Here is a 21492-nt window from a genome sequence, read left to right on the forward strand (position 1 = left end):
GACACTGACATAGAGGAAACTTTTGAGAGAGAGGGAGAAGCTGGCAGGTTAAGACTTGTGTTTCCTTAGGGAGGAGAACATAGTATTTAATAGTAAATGAGAAATTTGGTTACGAAAGAGTTGGTGGTGCACATTTTTAAAAACTATGAGCAGCGAGCATCATTTCAGGAAAAGATATTACCAGACAACATTGATAACTCTCTTGGATTTGGCTTGGGTCATTTCCTGTTTAATGAAGCCGCATTCAACAACTTATCTGCATTTGGGGTCATGGGAATGAGTCAGGGGTATAGAAAGGAGAGAATGGAGAATGTAGCTTGGCTTCAGGATTCAATTATAATGTGTTACACTTTATTATATGGAACATCAGAAAAATTCAGTCAATCCTGTAAGGAAAATTAGTAAAAAAAAACCAAAAAAAACCAAAAGTGAAGCTACTGATTATTCATTGATTCTGCAGAAGCCTTGAGGAGGAAGGAAATTTGAATAGTAGGCTCATAATTTAAGAAAGAAAATTGTAATACATAAGTAAATGACACCTATTGCAGATGTGCTTTAAATACCCTTGTAAAAATTAACTTTTAAAAGTAATCCATGCCCACTGTCCAGTGGTACTTAGTGTTCAACTTCTATTTTAATTATTAAGGTTTAGTAAGTATTGCAGTTACTCTCTTCATCACATGTATTGCACACCAGAAACCAGGAACCATTGTGTGGCTTTAGGCAAATCATTTCTTTTCTAGGCCTCATTTTCCTCACCGCCTCTTTTCATTGATTTCTAAGCCTGTAATTGAACTGATTTCCTCCTAGTTTGTCAACCCTGCTGATTCTAAGTATTCTATTTGCATCATCAGTGTACTTGTTCTGCCACTAGATGGCATTAATGTACCTTTGAACCCTGTCACCTCCAGGTTTTCAGAATCTGAGGTCTGAAGGAGCCTTGGAATTTTTGCTTAATCCACCCCCCCACCCCCCTGTTTAACAACTGGGGAACTAAGACTCAGAGGTTAAGTGACATGGCCAAGGTCATACAGTACCTTAGAACCTCTTGAATCCCAGTCATTTATCTTTCCCTCTATTGCACTGTTTCTGTAGGGGGCTTTTGAGGGAAATTCAAAGAGAGATCATGTTTTCAACCATTCCTGCTTTTTGATAATTATCTTTAAAATAATTTAAAACCATTCTTCAAGTGCATATATCATCATATTAAAGATAAATAGTTGGTCTGCTTTTGTGTTTCTGTACTGGCTCCCTCCGAGGAAAAAGCTAGACTGTCAGCTTCTAAAGATCACTGCCCTGCCTACAGCTTGCCTGCCTTCACAATTTGCCTTGGAAATAAGCTCCACAGAAACCTTCACCAGAGCGCCTCTGTCAGATGATTATCTTTCTCCATCCTTGCCCAGTCCCTTGGTAAGAGATTTGCCTTTCAGCTCTTTCCTCCAACCGAACAGCCATCGATTCTTCTGCTTCATCTTTGTCCACTTGCCTAATCCAGAGAGCTTTTGGAGGGGGGAATTAGATGATGCCCTGGTTCTTAAAAAATTGGTCTCCTGGGTTTTCCCAGCACATGTTAATTGGACTCTTTCCTTCCCCCCAACACCCCGCCCTCTCTACTGGTGACAAGGATGGCACTGCCGTAAATCATGGCTGTGTGTGGGGCAGACGGTGTAGCGGGGGGCGGCATGGTCACGTGGAGATGATGTGGGCTCTGGAGTCACACTGACTGGGCCTCGAATCTCCTCTTTTGCTGACTGCCTCTGGTCCATGGTCACCTCTTGAATGAGGGTGATATTTACTGCCTCACAAGGCTGTTGTGAGGAATAGATGAGGTTAATGTGTGGAAAGCTCGCAGTATCAGTGCTTGGCAAACATTGTAGGTGCTCATTAAGTGCTAATCTGGTTGCTGTTGTATGGAGAGGACAGCAGTGACTATAGTATATGAAGAGTTGGAGCCTAAGGGAGGGTGTCAGCCAGAGGAGCTAGTTTCTTCAATGGAGAAAAAAGGGACGGATGCAGGTATGCCAGGGTCTGTCTCAGTGTTTTGGAGAAATAGTGTAGAAGTGTGCCACCCAGTACGGTAGCCACTAGCCACATGTGGCGGTTGAGCACTTGAAGTGTGGCTGGTCCAAACTGAGATGCTGTAAGCGTAGGACACACATCAGATTTCAAAGACGTCATACGAAGAAAATGAACATAAAATATCTCGATAATTTTGTATATTGATAACATGTTGAAATGATACTATTTTGGATATGTAGAGTTAAATAAAGTATGTTATTAACATTCATTTCACCCATTTCTTTTTACTTTTTAAAATAGCTACTAGCAAATGTAATGAGGCTAGCATTATATTTCTATCTGATAGCATTGGACTAGAAGATAGAGACCTTTGGTACTCAACCATATACAACTTTAATTTGGGGAATCATGTGAGCTTTTTTTTTTTGAAGCTTCTTTTGATTTTTTTTCCTTTTATGATGTTCTGTTCTTCAGAGCATGACCATCGTAAATCAAGATGCCAGTGAGGATAATATAGATTAAGTAATAGTTTAAAATGAAAAGAGTAAGAGGCACTGAATATTCTCCTTAGTCCGCCAAGTTCCGAAGACCTCAATTGAGATGCAGGGTATAAATGCAGTTTTGATGGTTTAGTGGGTCAGCCAGAGCAGTTAGAAGATCCTAGAGTTGTTGGTTTTTTTTAAGCCATTTCATGATTTCAAAGAATAGGATGTGTACAGAAGTCATCTCCCATCATAATTATATGTTATCAGTAGATGAAAACCTACTAGCAGTTAATGATTCTAGAATTTTCTTTCAGACACAAATTAAAAAGCAATTATACAAATTACCAAGAGCGAAAAGAGAATCATAATACTATATATTAAATTGCCATCTGCCTGGTTTTCATCAAATTTATTTTGGTTTTAGGACATTGGTTACAAAATATTGACTTGCTTTAAAAACCTAAAGATCAACAGTAATCTCATCACCAGCTTGTGTTAGAGCTGTGAGATAATTGCTAATTTCAGACGTTTGTAACCTTCGTTTTTTCAGGTGGATTGAAAAATAAAGTTCTTTATTTACATCTTAAATTTACACTTGCTGTTTTTTATAACACATGTGAAATAGTTTTGTGGGGAGTTTGTCCTTTGCTGATGCAGGAAGCAAGCAGGGCACATGCATTTTGAGAACTTTGAGGGCAATTCTCATTTTTCTTGATTTAGTCCCAGAATGAGATTATACCTCATTCCAAGTAAACTTGCTGCCATGATTTATTGGGGTATGAGATGCTGTCAATTGTAAGAGGTACATGTAAGTGCCACCTTGTATAGAAAGTTGAATGCTGCCAATAAAACTCTGATCAGCTGTGGGTTATTAAGATGCATCTATTGCAGAGATGTTAAATGGAAAAAAAAAGTGTACCTTATAAATGATGAAATATAATACACAGATTTTGAAACTTTCAACTAGGTTAAAAGTAAGAGAGCTTGTTTTATATGTTGTTTTATACGTTAGCATCAGACCCTCCCCAAATGAGTCACGTTTAGTGAGTATGGAACTCTTTTCAGTTAATTCTGTAAATAACCAGACAAAAGCAAAGTGTAATGAGCTAATTTTTAAGTTGCTAGAGTCCCTTGATTGAGAAAAGTGAACTTCTAACTTTATTTCCACCTAGTACCTCTGCATCCCCCCCACCCCCCCAAACACACAGCCACCCCGTTTCTAGCCATTACCTATACCTCTAACAAAATCTCTTCTCTTAAAGGCTCCTCATAGCAGTTATTTATAGCCTCTTGTGAATTCAAGGCAAAGTGTTAAATTGCCCAAGGATGTTTGCTTTCTAAGCCTTATCTCTAATTATCGGCTAAAAATCTATATCTGCTTAAGGAAATTTCAGGCCTCAACTAGCCATCTGGAACAAGTTTTGTAGGAATGGCAGGGGGAGGAGGGATGTAGGGGCAGCTTCCTACTTGCCTCTGTGGAAGGCTATGGACAGATAACAGAGCACCTCATTTCCTTTCCCACCCTAAAGTGTTCAACCAAGTCTGTCTGCTGGCTTACTGCCTTTGTACTGGAAGTCAAAGAAAGTAAGAAAGTAAACTGCATTCTGCTGCTGGCCTTACTAACTATATCTAAAAGGAAAGCAAAGTTGTAATAGCTGCATTTCTGACTAATTTCATTGAATTTTTATCAGTCTTATCTTCCTTTTGACAGAGGCTATTGAATTTTAAGGAAACCCTGTGATGTAAAGAATTCTTTTGTGATTTCAATAGCTACTTCCTAATTTACCTGTTTTCTACATCTCTAAGTTTACAAATCATACTGACTTAAGTCAGGCTTTCCTCTTTGAATGACTCTTTGGTAATCCAGATTCTCAGCCTGCTTTTTCTAAATTATTTTGGGCATGCCTAAACAGATACATGCTAGGGCAATTTGGCTCTTGGTTAAACTGCAGAAGTACTTGTGGTCTAACTTGAAGATGGAAGCAAAAATTTTTCCTCTCAAGTTTGTAATACATTCATCAGTTGTGAACCTGCTGATGCTCTGTATACTTTCTACATAGTTACATAGATGCTCAGTAAAAATGTTAGATTAATCCCACATTTATAATATCAGGGCTTGTCAACAGAGCTGTCCATTGCTTTCATGGAGTTGGTTAACACAAAAAATGGTCTTTCTCGGTAAAAGACGTGCAGTGATATTGCACGTGCTTTCAGTGTTGTATTAGCTTCGAAAATTATATGGAAAAATGCCATCTCCATTGCTAAGTTTCCTACATTTAAACTAATATAAAATGTAAGCCAAATTATAGCTCTACATTCTTTATAGTAGTGTAGTGTGTTTGTTGATAGTATCTTAAATGATTTTCAGGTTAATTCTATAAATGTCTATGTGTTTGAATGACTTTGTCTTTTGGTCTTTGCAGCTCGGGGTGTGGTTTTCTCTGGGCTGTGCCTATCTGGCCTTGGAAGACTATGGAGGTTCAGCAAGGGCATTTCAGCGCTGTGTGACTCTAGAACCTGACGTAAGTTTGTTTGTTCTTCTTTCCTTATTACAGCTTTTTGGTACTCTTTAAGTTATTTGAATTGTACTGCAGTTCAGAACAGCAATTCCTATGGGTCTGTAGTTTCAGTTATGTAAGATGAGTACACCTAAAATTTTTAAAAAGGGTGATCTCATGTTGAGTGTTCTTATCACAGTAAGAAAAGAGAGCGAGAGAGAGAGAAAGCGGCAAAAAGATTCAAACTTTGTATTATTTTATGTCAAAAAAAAAAGAACACCAATTCCTTTTGTGGTGGAGGAAGGTATCTCTTTGGCAGAAGGTCACACCCTAAGTTATATGAGTTATAAATATAGAAATAAGTTTCTTCTCGTAATAGCTAAGTTATTCATTGTTTTGTTTAGAAAATAGTTTTGGTAGAACAGTTTTTTAGTTAAAAATATACTTTGCTGAGTATACAGCAAAGTGTCACATATATTTTGTTGCTCACCAGCATGTGCTGCCTATGTTAATTGCACTATTAGAAAGTTCTTTTAGTCTATAAATATTTAACAGCTTTACTGAGATGGTAAATAATTCGCATGCCATCTAGTTCATCCATTTAAAGTGTACAATATAATGATTTTTAAAATTATTTTCAGAATTGTGCAACCATCCCCACAGTCAATTTTAGAACATTTTTATTACCATAAAAAGAAATGCCCTGTACCTGTTAGCAGTCACTCCTCATTTCTCCCAAACACCTTCCACGTCTACCCCCCATCCCCACCCCTAGGCAACCACTAATGGACATTCTGTCTCTGTAGATTTGTCTATTCTGAATATTTCGTATCAGTGGAATCATACAATGCGTGGTCTTTTTGACTGCCTTTCTTCACTTAGATTAATGTTTTCACAATTCATCCATTCTCTATTCAAAAATTTGAGAAACTGCCAGACTGTTTTCTAAAGCACCATTTTACATCCCCACCAGCAATGTGTGAGGGCTCTAATTTCTCAACATCTTTGGCAACACTTGTCTTTGATTATTGTCTGTCTTTTTGATTACAGTCATCCTAGTAGGTGGTATCTTGTTGTGGTTTCGATTTGCATTTCCTTGATGGCTGATGATGTTGAGCATCTTTTTATGTGCTTTTTGGCCATTTGTGTATCATCTTTGGAGAAATGTTTATTGATATCCTTTACCTATTTGGGTTATTGGTCTTTTTACTGTTGAGTTGTAAGAATTCTTTATATATCCTAGATACAAATCTGATATCAAATATATGATTTGCAAATATTTTCTCCTATTCTGCAAGTTGTTTTTCACTTTCTTGGTAGTGTCTTTTGAGGTACAAAAGTTTTTAATTTTGATGAGGTCCAGCCTGTCTGTTTTTTCTGTTGTTGCTTGTGCTTTTGGTGTCATATTTAAGAATCTGTTGCCAAATCTAAGATCATGAAGATTACCTTATCTTTTCTTCTAAGAGTTTCATTGGTTTAGCTCTTATGTTTATGTCAAATCTGCTGTTAAACATATTCATTAAACTTGTTATACTATGTGTGGTGGTGGATATTCACTAAACTTATTGTGGTAATCAATATATCCCACCGATATATACACATATATCAAATCATTATGTAGTACACCTAAAAGTAATACAATGCTATATATCAGTTACATCTCAATTTAAAAAAAAACTAAACATCATTTCAGACAATGTATTTTTTTTTTTTAGTTCAAGAATTTTTATTTGGTTCTTCTATAGTTTTCATATTTCTACTGAGATTCCCCAGTTGTTACCTTATCGTGTTCTCTTCAGATCTTTTTTTATATTTATAACAACTGCTTTGAAATTTTTGTATGCTTATTCCAACATCTCTTTAATTTCTGTGTCTGTTTCTATTTACTGATTTTTTATTTGGTTATGGATGAATTTTCCTGCTTGTTTGCCTGTCTACCAATTTTTAAAAATTATATCCTACACTTGTGGATGCTATGTTGTTGAGTTTCTGGGTTTTGTTGTCTTCCCCTTTAGGAAGGTAGAGTTTTATTTTGGCATTTGGTTAATTTACCTGTGAATCAGCTTGATTTTAAGCTTAAGGTGGGTCTGGAGTTGTCCGTATTCCAGAGTTGCTGTCAACCTTCTCTTGAGGTATAACCTTTTGGGGGCTGAACTTAATCCCACAGGTGATCAGTAAGAATTCTCCTCTCTGGTTGGTTGGAACTTGAATAACTCCCAGAACCGTGTGACCTCTAGAATCTCCATTCAGCTCGCAGCTGTCTGGTAGTTGTTCCCTGCCTGGCCTTAAGAAGTTTTGCCCTGCACACGTATAGCTTAGTATTCAGCCAAGGACTCAAGGAGATGCTTATTGAGATTTCTGGAGCTTATTGTCTGCACAGATCTCTCTTCCCTGTTATTTTGTCTTGCAAATTCAGCCACCTTTTCAGCCCTGAACTCTGAACTCTTTTCCCGCTCTTAGTAAGACTTGCTGTGCTTGTTTGGTTCCTACCTTTCTGTGCTGCAGCCCTCAAAGTGCCTCTAGATAGAAGTGTAGGTTGATTGTTGAGACAACTCAACTGTCCTTCTCTCAGGGATCATAGTCCTGTGTAACCCTTTGTCCAACTTCTCAAAAACAGTTGTTTCCTAAATTTCGTCCAGTTTGTAACTTTTTATGGTGATAAGGCTAGTCTGGTACTAACAGTGCTCTGTCTGTAAGGAGAGGTCCATTGCCAATTAATTTTTATATCATAGGTATGGAACTTGAGAACTATATACTTTATGTTTTATAAAACGTGGAACAAAGAGGAACAAGCATAATTTATATCATTCTTGTTAGAATCAACATTTACATAGAGGCTTTAATTTATTTTTGTCATTGTATAGAGGAATAGGTAGAGAAGTATGTCTGATTGGTGAAATACTTAGGCTTAACACTGGAGAACACATATTCCTTTACTCTTCCATCTGATGAAGGATGATGGTAAAATAGCAAAGCCTTTTATGATAGGAAAAACAATATTTTGCATTACTTTAGATTTGTAATTAATCTATATATTGTGTAAATTATGTTGTAAATTGTCCAACTGTTTTGTAAATATAAATTTGGAAATAAAATCTTAGCAAACGTCCAAATTAGTGCTATAATAGTTATATCATTTTGTTGACCTAAAAAATTATTTATTTATTTATTTATGGCTGCGTTGGGTCTTCGTTGCTGCACGTGGGCTTTCTCTAGTTGTGGCGAGCGGGGGTTACTCTTCATTGTGGTGCACGCACTTCTCATTGTGGTGGCTTCTCTTATTGTGGAGCACAGGCTCTAGACGCTTGGGCTTCAGTAGCTGTGGCACGTGGGCTCAGTAGTTGTGGCTCGCGGGCTCTAGAGCACAAGCTCAGTTTGTGGCACATGGGCTTAGTTGCTCTGCAGCATGTGGGATCTTCCCGGACCAGGGCTTGAACCCATGTCCCCTGCATTGGTAGGCAGATTCCTAACCACTGTGCTACCAGGTAAGCCCTTGTTGACTATTTTTGTTCTAAATTATAAGTGTTAAGTTTAATTTATTTAATTTTCTTATACATTTTTAAACATACCTTATTGAAAATTAACATTGTAAAGAGTACATCTTGAGCTAGGAAAATATGCTATATTTTTTGGTTGCAGCAATTATACCTAGATGAGAATAGTCTGTAACTGTTGTCTATCATTTCAGAACGCTGAAGCTTGGAACAATTTATCAACTTCTTATATCCGATTAAAACAAAAGTAAGTACATCAAAATAGATGAAGAACTTTGCTTCCAAAATAAATGAATGAGATTTTCTTCAACTGAACACTGAAATATTGTGCCTTACTCTTTGTCTTTTTCCCCTTGCCTACCCATATCTTTGAGTTAGAATGACTTAATATCGCCATTTGCATTCCAGGTGTAGTTTATTTCTTGAAAACATTTAGTATGTAATAAAATAAGAAATATATATATATATTTTTTTTAAGAAATATTTTTTGACCTCTTTATTTGATACTGAAGTTTTGTATCCTAAATTTCATTGCATGGTAAAAGCAAGCATGCCTTTAGTCAGTCAGCTCAACTGATAGATTCTTAATGATTGCTTGCTGTGTACTGGACATTATTGAGACATATAAGTATGAACCAATGTCTTCAGGGAGTGTGGGTTTAAAAAATAAAATATTATGCCATATTATTTTAAAAATTGATTAATAATATAAGTTGTATGTGGTAAATCTCAAGTGAGAAGTACAAAGAGGGCTATAATAATGGTAGGTGATATTTGTAGAACAGTTATATTCTCTGCCACTCATGTAGTCCTGTGAGGACCTCAGAGGAGAGAAGGTGTGTGATGCTGGTTCAGAAATGCTTCTGAGAGAATGTTGGATTCAAGCTAAAATTTGAAGAATTGGTAGAGGGGAGAGAGGGAAGCCTTTCAGGATTTGGAAATAAATGGTCATTAATTTGTGTACCTAGCGTTCTGAATCCATGTGACCAAATGCAGAGTGACAGGCATGAATGCCACACTTTAGGATATAGGAAGTAAAATAGTCCAGCTCGAGACTAGTGAGATCTGTAGTGGGAGATGAGGTTGGAAAGGTCACTTGGGGTCAAATGGCAGCGTGTTCTGATTATCTGACTGACTAGTTGAGACTATCCTGTTGGCAGTAGGAAGCCAGAGATTTCAGTGGGGTGATTTCATGAAGAAAGGAGTTTTTTAGGAAGATTTATCTGGTGACAGTGTGTGAGACAGAATAGAGTGGGAACTGGGGACAGGGAAACCAGTTAGGAGACAACTGTGGTAACAGTCCAGGCAGGCGATAACTAGACTGGAAAAAGAAGGGGCAGATGCCAGTTTATAAAGAGAACAACCAACTGGGCTTACTGACTGGCTATAGAAAGCAAAGGAAAGGGAAGAGGCAAGGATGGCTGTTGCCCCAGTTTTAAATAAATGAATTAAAGGGTAGATATATTTCCATTTTTATTTCGCCTTATTTTCAAATTTAATTTTTCTTTGTGGATTCACAAGTATTTCTGAAGATACCATTAAATCCACATTACATCGAGATCATGAAATGCTTCCGCTGCTCTTGGATGACAGTCTACATAAGTAAAGTACTGTTTGTTCTGCTGCTCCCTTTGGAAAGTAATATTATGTTCTTGATTGCAACTGATTGTGTTAAAACTCACCAGAGACCCTTTTGGTTTAGTTAAAGCAGGGGCAGGGGAAGTCCCTGTCATAGTTGTAGAATGATCTCAGTGGGTTTTTTTAGTAATACTGATAATTTTGTATGTAGTGAGGCTCTTGATACTCTGTGTTGTCCTCCAGCCCATTAATCCTAAGAATTCTAATTGCTTTCTCTCTTAGTGGTTCTTGCACGTTGTTCCTCAGCTTCTTTTTGACACTTTTTTGTCTTCCTGCAGCTCCATGAATAGGTTTTTGTGTCAAAGTGGGGTTGTAAGGTCAGAGGTAAATCACTCCTTTATTCTTGCCTCTTTACTCTTTGCTTACTTTGCTGCTGCTGCTCCAGAGAGAGCTCAGTTTTGACTCAGGAGATTGTTACTTCAGGGGCAAATTATTAATGCTCCTCTCAACAGAATCCTACCCCTGCCTTAAAGTGACCCTTTAAACTATCTCATCTCTCCCTCTGCTGTCACCAGGTTCTTCACTAAAGTGCTCTTTCCCCCATTTCATCTGATTCCCCTAGGCATCATGTCCCTACCAGTCCTGTGGGAAATTTTTCCATCTTCCTATATAACTGTCATAGTGCAGTATCACTACCATTGTGGGTTTGATAAATGAATCCGGAATTGAAGCTCCTTAGAAGGAAGTCATACTTCCAAAAAAAGGATTTCATTGCAAAAATTTTGAAGCCAAAAAATTGTGATTGGAGGATAGGAGGACATACAAAAAGGATAATCCTCCTGGTGTGGACTGCTGCTTGTTGAGTTCTTTTCCAGTAGGACAACTTCACCCCCACCCCCTATGTAGATGGGAGACCTGCAGAATCTCAGTCCACTGCCTTTGAAGGCAGTTGCTATCACATATGAGGTGGGCATAGGGAGTAGAGTAGAGAAAGAAAAAAGAATCACATAGAAACAATTTATGGCTGAATTTGAAGAAGTATTAGAGCAAGGGCACTTACATTTTTAACTGTAAAGGAGGGTGGGTCAAGGGATAAATGAATCAGTGCCATGACAACTTACGGTAAATTGTTTAATATAGGGTATAAGAAACTAAACTGTGGTGAATTGTGGTTATGAAAAGACTAAAAGGACTTAATTGTAAAGAAATTTTGATTAGTACTATAGGTATATTAGAGAATGAGTAAATGATTTGTGTGTTCAGTGACTAGCAGGGAAGGTTACTAAAAAGAATTTACACTTCTTTTTAAGTGCTTTAGGGGGTGACTCTCAGAACAAGGGCCTGAATCAGCCAGAAGACCCCCCACCATCCTCTCTAAAATTTGCCTTGAAGTCAGCAAAGAGGAGGGGTCTTGATGAAACCCTGTGAGGCTCAGCAGGGAAAGGGAGGTGGACCTTGTAGTCTTAAGTTAGCAAATTCAAAGTGGCTCTTGGAGAGGGAGATTTGATAGCATACCTTTGAAAGAGGTTACTATAGTTGTCCAGTAAAGCATTTATGATCTATAAGGGAGCCAGTAAAGTATTAAGAATCTTTTTGAGAGCTGAGATGTTTAACTTTTAGAATAGGTGACATGAAGTTCTGTTGATTTCCTTGTCAATATCAAGTTTTTAATAGTGTTTTTCTATTTTTTGAAGTAGCTGGGATAAGGCAAGGATTCTCTGATGGTTTGATAAACCTTATCTGTAAAACCACCTAGCCTGGTTTTAATTTTTATTGATTTATTTGGCTTTCTATTTTCTAGCTCATTTTGCATAATTTGTTCATAATGTTCTCTTATGAGTTTTTTAAAAATCACTAATTTTGTATATACCATTTTTCTAAATTCTAAATGGAATTTAGTTAGACATTTGTCTGTTTCATTAGTCTTTTTCAAAAAGTCAGCTTTTGGTTTTGTTGATCATTTATATTCTTTATATTTTATTTCATATTTTCTTCTTTCTTAGAATTTCTTTTCTTCTTTCTTAGAATTATTTGGTGTTCTTTTACAAAATTAAGTTGGATGTTTTAGCTCATTTATTTCCCATCTTTCATAATTATAATCAATACATATAAAAATATAAATTTCTCTCTAAATACTGCTTTACATATATCTTGCAGATGGTGGTATATAATGCTTTCATTAAATTCTAAATATTTTGTACTTTCTAATATGAATCTCTCCACGCCCTCCCCCCACTGTAGGTTCCTTTTTTTTAGGAGTGCATTTTTAAGTTTGCAGGCATATATTTTTTAAACTGTCTCTTTACTGTTGATTTCTTATTTAATTGCAGAGAATATGGTCTATATACTTGTAGTTTTACTTTTTTTTTAAACACAACTTATAATTGTTTTTGGTCTCAATAATTATTTAAATTTACTGACATACTTCATTTTCTCTTCTCACCATTGATCATTTCTTATATCCCTTTTCTTCTCTTTGAAGTCCCTTTTATTTTTGCAAGAGGAGATGCTTTAATAGTTCTTTTAAGTTAGGGTCAGTAGGTGGTAAACTTCCTTAGTCTTTGTACATGTAAAATTTTTTATTTTGCATTTATTCTTGAGTGGCAAGTTTAGTTGATTATAAAATTTTAGGCTGACAGTTATTTTTACTTTGCACTTTAAATTATTTTATTGCCTTCTACCATCTTCTGCTGCTAATGAAATATCTGCTGTCCTCTAACTGTCATTCTTTTATAGGTTTTAGGATTATCTTCATGTTCTGCAGTTTCACACAAAGTGTCTAGGTGTTGGTTTACCTTTATTTATTGGCCAACCCAATATAATGCTCAGTACACAAAATATACTTTTGATCATAGAATTTAGATCTTTGTTCAGTTCTGGAAAATGCTCAGCTATTATCTTGTCAAATGTAGTGTCTTGCCATTTTCTGCATTTATTTACTCTGGAATGTCTATCGAATATATGCTTAAATCTTACCTCTCATTCTTTCCTCTGTCTCTTTATTACTCTTTTATTTTTTAATCTGAATTCCTCACTGTTATCTTTCAATTCATCAGTACTCTTTTTGACTGTGTGTAATCTAGTTTTTGTCACAGGTTGAGGTTTTTTGGTTGGTTTGTTTGTTTTTGTTTTGTTTTGTTTTGTTTTTTGCGGGGTACGCGGGCCTCTCACTGTTGTGGCCTCTCCCATTGTGGAGCACAGGCTCCGGACGTGCAGGCTCAGTGGCCATGGCTCGCGGGCCTAGCCGCTCCACAGCATGTGGGATCTTCCCGGACTGGGGCACGAACCCGTGTCCTCTGCATCAGCAGGCAGACTCTCAACCACTGCACCACCAGGGAAGCCTGGTTTGTTTGTTTTAATGTCTCTTGCAATTTCAAAATTTCTACTTGGTTTTTATATATGTCTCCCTATTCTTGTTTCATTTCTACTTGTTTTTGTTTGCCATTTCCTGTTAGGGAAATTTGAGGTGGTTTCGGGTTGCTTGAACCTCTAATACTGTTTATTAACATGAATGATTAAGGACTGACAGAAAGTCCACGTTAGTATTTTATACATTTAGCTATAGTTTATTTAGCTATGGTTATTCATTATTGTTTTTTTTGTTTTTGTTTTTTTAACTTGACCTTCAATAGAGTGAAAGCTTTTAGAACTTTACAAGAAGCCCTCAAGTGCAACTATGAACATTGGCAGATCTGGGAAAACTATATTCTCACTAGCACTGACATTGGGGAATTTTCAGAAGCCATTAATGCTTATCATCGGCTCTTGGACTTAAGAGACAAATACAAAGATACTCAGGTAGGATATTCATATTTTGTTATTTCAGTTTGTGTTTGGTATTAATACTTCATTACAAAATGTAAATTGTTTCCTTGACTCTACATAGGAAAATTTTGTTAAACACAAGTAATATATAAAAGAGGGCTTTTTTGTATAGTTGAATATTCTTAGTTACATATTAATTCTGGCATTCCAATGTCAAATATGTTTGTGTAATCATAGACTGAATATTACTGTGACTCAGTTATGAAAATCTGATATGTGGTTTACATATGTATAGTCAGCTTGCAGAAACTTAATAGAGTGATGCTTGTGTTATTTATAACTTTGGTTATCTCAGTGCAATAGCTGGATTAACTCCCATACTCATTTATCCACTCGTTGAACAGTCATTTACTGCATACTTTCAGATTGTTTGAACAATATAGAAATGAAGACTAACATTTTCTTTGCACTGTTTAATGAGATGGTCTTCATCTGGGATGAAGTCAGGACTGGTTGATTCTTAACAGTACAAAAAATACTATATCCTTTCAGAAACTATGGGAGACTTGAAGCCCCTATGTTTGACATCCAATAGTATTAAATATATAAGACCTTGTGGGTTTTATTGTGGGTGAAGAGAATGTTTAAAGATAGGGTGTATAGGAGCTTATAGGTTACAAAGTCCAGGGGCTTGAAAATTTAATACTTTATTTGCAATAATCAACATATATATTATTTAAAGTGATGAATTTGGAATTATGAAAAAACAAATAACATGTAATATATGATAATACCTCACTACTCTTATGGCTTATTATAGATGTACTCCAGCTGTTCCAAAATTTACCTTATCTGGTTTCTGGTTTCGTAGCCCCAGCCCTCAACCTGTTTGCATGTTCTTGCAAATCCAGCTATATAATTCACTAAATTGCTTTAAAGCTCAGGTTCTGGGCAGTTCACTTAAAGATCTGTGGCTTCAAGTAGAACCATATGCCTACTTACAGGAGCATTGTTGACCCCTTCAATTACTTTTCTTTTCCTTGTTTTTTTTTTTCCCCCCTTTTTAACTGTTGTACATTAACCATCCATTATAGAAAGAAGGGACTTGAATTTTATAGAGTGCAGATCACTTAAAATGTGCATGGAAGCATAGCAGAGTTTTACATCCTAGAAAGGATAGGAACCCTAGCCAATCTGTTTGCACAGTCCTCTGGCCATCTAGTACTTGTCCTGTTCACCATTGTGATGGCTGTTTCTCTTCCGCACTTAGCGCCTTGGCAAAGGGCACTGATGAGGCTCTGAACAGATCTCGGTGTGTTGCTGAACCAGTGAGGATGGTGCAGAGATTGCAAAGTGCTTGTCTCTTGTTTATCTCAACTGTAATTTTTTAAAAGACCTTTCTTTACTAAGAAAGCCTTGTGAAGCCTGTTCTAAAATCTCAGGGAGAATGTAAATAATTTGCATTGGTAATATATTCCATTTTACACTTGAAATAAATTCTTTTTTTTTTTCCTTTCACAAAGCTTGTTCTGAATGCATAGAGATGTGTTTTGAGAAAAGGAAAAAAAGTTTTAAAAAAACCCCAAAACTTCTCCCAGCATAAATTAAGATGCTTTCATTTAATTTTTATCTTAAATAGAGTTTCCAAACATATTTTAGTGATCATATTCACAGTTTTAAACTCCTTCCGGCAAATCTAATCATAAGAATTTTCACCCATAGCAAAACTGTGTTCTAATTCCCATTGAAAATTTTGTAATCCTCTACCTGTTTTAGCAGAGTATTTAACTTATATCATTTTTAACTTAAGTGAAAATTGAGTCGTTTCCTACCTAGAGAAAATTATTAGGATTTAGTTTAAATTCATGGCCAGCTAATATGTTGATTTCTTTTTTCCTGTAATTCTTTTGTTCCTCAAATTCAGAATATGAACCAAACCTCCTTTCATACAATAGTATTTCATCTGAGCACTAATATTTTGATGAGTTTGAAATTAGTTTTTATAAAAGTTCAGTATTTTTAGAAACAATCAAGGGTGGCATCTGTATTCTTAAGACTTCTTCCCTCAGCAGCCCTGCCACACACAGGAACACCAAGGATCATTCCTGTTAGACAAAATACTGCTTATAAACAGAGCACCTAGAAAAACATAAGGTGCTATAAAGATGTCAGATGGTATGGCTGTTAGCTTAATTTTTATATTTGGATTTGGGGAAATATTACTCAGAACGTAAGAACTAGATAACCAGTGACTTGCTCGGGTCAAATGATCATCTTTAGCACCTTATGATAGAGAACTTTTGGGTATTCAGATGGAGAAATAGCCACAGTGAGATAATTTGTCAGTTTATACTAGGCCCTGTTAATAGCTTTCTCCAGAAGTGTCACAGAATACTGATGGAGGTGTTTGCTCTCTGGCAGGTGTGGGTAGAATCACTCCAGAGTGGTTAACTCATCACTGAAGGAAGGTCTTGATGGCTGGTGTGGTCTCAGTCATATTTAGCTTCGTGGCATATTTGTGTCTGCCATCATGTTTTCTCACTGCTAGTCAGTGTGAACTGAGACAGTTGATAGATTGTCTGGAATATTTTTATCTTGGCTAAAATAATTTTACTGAATTTGACTCTGCAAGTTTGGTAACAGGTGTCTTTCAAAAAAACTCTGATATTCTTATGTTTCACGCTACCTGACCTCATTCTATTTCAGTTTGCTTTAAAATTCTCTTTTTATCTATTCTTTTTCTACTTCTTTATAGATGTGATTACTGCCATTTTAATTTTTTTATTGTGTGTATATAAATTCATATTCATTTTAATACAGACACATGATAAATTAACTATAAATTGTTTTTCTCACTATTTGTAATAGGAGAATGGGTGGATATACTGCCTTTATCATTTACTGCCTTTTGTCTCTATGTCCTAATTTTGACTAATGCATAGATTAGTATAACTCAAGAACACTGTTCTATAATAGATATTTATATTCATGTCTGGATTGTACACACTTTTATTAATCTATCATAAAACTAATTTTCATGTTTCTGTGTAATTAGCCCCTGTTTGATTTTCCAGTTTTCTACTATTGTTAATAGTGCCATGAATATCCTTGTAGACAAATCCTTGTGTACATTCATGCTTCTTTCCTTGGGATAATTTCTAATGTTGATGTGTTCATTTTTTTTCTTTTTCCTTTTCTTTTTATCTTTTTCTGCTCTTCCCCCATCCCCCCTCCTCCTCCCCTTCCTCCTCTTCTTCCTTCTTCTTAGATAACTTTCAGTCATTTTGGGAAAAATTTAAGTATTGCATTATTGCACCCCATTTGCTGTTTATAAATGGAAGAGGAAGGAAAGGGGATTAACATATATCCAGTGCTTACTATGTTCTTGGCACTTAACATGGATTATCTTTTATAGGGCATACAGTATTTGAGGTGGGTACTAAATAGTCCTCATTTTACAATGTATGAATATGAGACCCAGAGAGGTTATATAACTTGACCAGTCATATATCTAGTAGGAACCAGAGATAGGAATCACATTTAGGCATGTCTGTTTTTTGTGTGAACCAAACCTTGAAGTCTATGGGAAGATTTATATTAAAAAGCACATTTCCCCATCATATTAATGTGCATTTGAACTATATCTAACAAAGTTTTTTTTTCTTCAAATTGGGGTATAATTTACATATAATAAAATGCACAGATCTTAAGTGTAAGTTTGATGTGTTTTGACCATTAAGTATTCTTATGTAACTACTTCCCAAAAAATATATGGAACATTTCATCACCAGAGAAAGTTCTATTATACCCCTGTCCAGTCAACTGAACCACCACCCTTTCCCCTCACCCAGGCAACTACTATCTGATTTCTGTCACCACAGTTCAGTTTTGCTTTCTCTTGAATGTCATACAATATGTATTCTTTCCTATGTTGTTCTTTGTGTGGATTTCTATTTGGGGAAGGAGGGAGGTGGTGTTGATGGGCAGTGGGGCAGGTTGCCAACCAGATTGAAGTCCTGGAGCAAGTGGTGGCTGGGCTTACCTGAGAGAGAAGAGCAGAGGGAATGGATATATTATATACAAATTCTGTCTCTGTGAAGTAGATACTATCTCCATTTTACTGCTGAAGTATCTGAGGCTCAGCAAGATGAACTAATAAAGTTGATCTTTCACAGCTAACGAGCAGTCAAGCCAGGACTTGAAGTCTGACCTATTTAACCTAAAACCTGTGCATGCCTTTTCCACACGTGAAGAAATTTTTTCTTTTTTTGGTGAAGGAGTGAAAAAGACAATGTTAAACTGCCTACGTCTCTCTGATAACTGAGGTGTGGGGAAGCCAAGGGTCAGGGTTATCAGACCAGGAAACAGAGCAGGTTCTTTAGAGAGCTCCAAGTGGAGGGGGGACTTGGCCAAGCCAGGGAGGAGGGAAATGGCCTCATTCCTGGCCTCCAGCCCTCCTGGAAGTGTTTGTAACTGGACCTGAGGCAATCCTATTCCTTCCTGCTTTGAAGACCTCCAGGATTCAAAGGGCCAACGCCTTGTGCTTTCAGCCAAGATTTTGGGGAGACTTGGCCAAGGACCTCAAGGTTAGTGTTGGGGAAGAGGATAGTTATACTTTTCTCTTTGTGGAGATTAGAATCGCTGCTCCTCCATGTGAGAAAACGTCAGCTCTCTTCAGGGGCTAGTGGTGGTCCCCCACAGTCACACTCTGCTTGATGCAGTCCATGGACCATGGTGGAAGTGAGAAATAGGCTGAGGAAAGAGAATGAAACAAAAGTGCTCTATCACTGAAGTGATTAGAGATGTGGGTTAGAGATTTAGACGTCATTACATGAAGTTGGTGGTGTGGCATTGGTTTAGTTAGGAAGTGAGGGGCTGCAGGGCTGTTTATACTGATTAAAATGAAATCCCTCTAAACATCCAGGCTCAAAAAATATACTTAGATTATTTTATGATACACAAAATGAATTCCAAATGGGCTAAATATATGCTAAATAGTTTTTCATCTCCTAGAAAAATTAGCAGTACAAGTGGGTATTTACCGTATTTCCTGAACTTTGAAGCAAGAAAAAAAAACGTGAAGGAATTTTTATGACTTCATGGAAAAAATATGTGATGAAATATTTGTAACAAATAGAAAAGATAAAAAGCTAATAATATCCTTATTATATTAAGAGTTAACATCTGCAACAGGAATGAAATGGGACAGGAGAGAGGATTCAGAAACAGACTCAAGTATGAGAATTTAGTTCATGTTAAGGATGGCATTTTAAATCTGTGGGATAAAATAAAATATTCAATATGTGTTGAAATAGTTGGCCAAGCATTTGGGACCCAAAATGAAGGCTCTGCTTCACTCCTTAAACCAAAATAAATTCAAATGGATAAGATATTTATTTATTCATTTATTTATTTATTTATTTGGCCGTGCCACCTGGCGTGCGGGATCTTTAGTTCCCCGACCAGGGATTGAACCTGTGCCCCCTGCAGTGGAAGCACAGAGTCTTAACCACTGGACCGCCAGGGAAGTCCCTGGATAAATATTTAAATTGAAATGGCTTGAGAAGCAGGATCATGTTGTAGGTAAGAGCATAGATTCTGGGGTTAGACAGCCTTTGCTTACTACCTCTGCCAATCACTAGCTATGTGACCTGAGCAAATTACTGACCACTTTTGTTCTTCAGTTTCGTAAAACAGGGCTGATATTATTAGTACCTCACAAGACTGTTGTGAAGACTAAGTAAGTTAATATATGTAAAGGGCAGAGAATAGTGCCTGGCATATACGAGTGCTGTGAGTATAGCTGCCGTCAGCATCGTGATCGTATCGTCGCTATTATTGAAAAAGTAAAACCATAAAAGCACTAAAAAGAAAGTATGGTAAATATTTTTATAAGCTTGGGGGTGGAGAAAACATTTTTAATCATGACACAAAAGCCACACTCTGCTAAAGAAAAGATGGAGAGATTTGAATTGAAAACTTCTACACATGAGGAAAGGATGACTTCTGACCAGAGGGCTGGACGCCACTGTCCTGAGGAGGGACAGGCTGAGACATGACAGCCTTACTTAGTGCTTCCTGAACTGAAACTGGAAGAGGGTTAGTAGAAGCCAGTTAAGTGCCCTGGGAAGCGTTCCTCGTACTGTTCTCCACGTTGCCTTAGTCTTTCTACATAAGACTGCTGGATTCGTTACCTGGGGCTATTCTACCAAATTACTACATGCTTGGTGTCTTCAAACAACAGAAATTGATTCTCTTCAGTAATGGAGGCTAGAAGTCTGAAATCAAGGTGTTGGCGGGGCCATGCTCCCTCTAAAGGCTCAGTGAAGAATCTTTCCTTGCCTCTTTCAGCTTCTGGTTCCTGGCATTCCTTGGCTTGTGGCTGCATAATTCTAACCTGTGCCTCCCTCTTCACCTACTTCACCTCCTTCCCTCATGTCTCTGTTTGTCGGCTCCTTTTCTTAGAAGAATATTAGTCATTGGATTCAGGGCCCACACTAATCTAATATGACTTCAGCCTAACTAATTATTTCTACAAAGACCCTATTTCCAAACGAGATCACATTCTGAGGTTCTTTTTCAACATGAATTGTGGGGGGGGACACTATTCATCCCACCACAACTTTCATGCTCCTTTTTAGGGAGAAAGCGGTGGCTTTGAGAATAGTGAGGCTGGTAAAGGTAAGGGAGTGTGTCCAACACACACCTCATTGGTAGCTTTGGTAGAAGGAGAGGCGACATGCACAGAGGTGCCCCTGAGAGAAGGCCAGAGAGACCTCAGCTGATCACATGAAGGTCTTGCCTAAAACAATACCAGAGATTTGAACATCTGGAAGGGACAGAAGGGATAATAAGAATAGGGAAGGAGTTGATAGAAAACTAATAAAGCTTTTCAAAGAGATACACTTACTTAGTCGTATGCAGTATTGAGAGAGAAGACCGGAATCCCATGCCATGGTGGACAAATTAGAATTTCTAAGAAGGATCTGTTTTTAGGCTTCAGAAGATTGTGAGATTACCTGAAATATCATGAAAAAAATTTGTGTATGTGGCTATGTACCTATTCTGGGTAGAGGGTTCAAAACTCTCAGATCCCCAAGGGTGTCCAGAACCCCAAGAAAAAAACCACAGATGAAATAAAGAATATCTTTGGAGTAGAGTATTAGGACTAGTTTTCCAATAAAAAGGCAAGTGGACCTTCCCTTATAATCACCATGGGTTAAAGTTTACCTGTATAGCTGTGTTATATTACAAATGCATTTATCATTGCTCTTGTTTTTTGAAAGTTCTCAAGCTTTACAAACTGTGCACAAATAATTTATGTGCACTCCCCCCACCCCCAGCCCAGTCCCCACCCCATTCCTCTGCTGCTCTTCAGGGCTGACTCTTTGGGAGAAGCATCTTGCTGCACAGTCTCCACTTCCCCTCTTCCTGTCCTCTTTGGAACCCACGCCTTCTAGGCTCATCTCCGCCAGCCTACTGAGCGTGCTGTTGTCAGGGTCTATATTGCCACATCCAGGGGACAGCTGTCAGCCCTCAGGTTTCTCAGCCTATCTGTTACACTTAACGCAGTTGATCTCTCTTCCTTCTTCAAATGCTTTCTTCGGCAGGCTTCCAGAATTTCACAACTCTTAAGCCACCAGATGCAGCTTC

The 21492-nt window shown here is 37.2% G+C and overlaps 1 protein-coding gene across 1 annotated transcript in view; it reads left to right on the plus strand.

The window, feature by feature from the left end:
- TTC27 (tetratricopeptide repeat domain 27) overlaps positions 1–21492 on the plus strand; it is a 173112-nt gene that overhangs the window by 133173 nt on the left and 18447 nt on the right. Inside the window, exons 14-16 of the mRNA XM_082672271.1 lie at positions 4928–5026; positions 8691–8743; positions 13707–13872. Of these exons, the coding sequence (XP_082528397.1) occupies positions 4928–5026; positions 8691–8743; positions 13707–13872 (318 nt within the window). The remainder of the gene's footprint in view (positions 1–4927; positions 5027–8690; positions 8744–13706; positions 13873–21492) is intronic.

This window comes from Grampus griseus (assembly GCF_964374135.1).
Source record: "Grampus griseus genome assembly, chromosome: 15".
NCBI classification, from domain to species: Eukaryota; Metazoa; Chordata; class Mammalia; order Artiodactyla; family Delphinidae; genus Grampus; species Grampus griseus.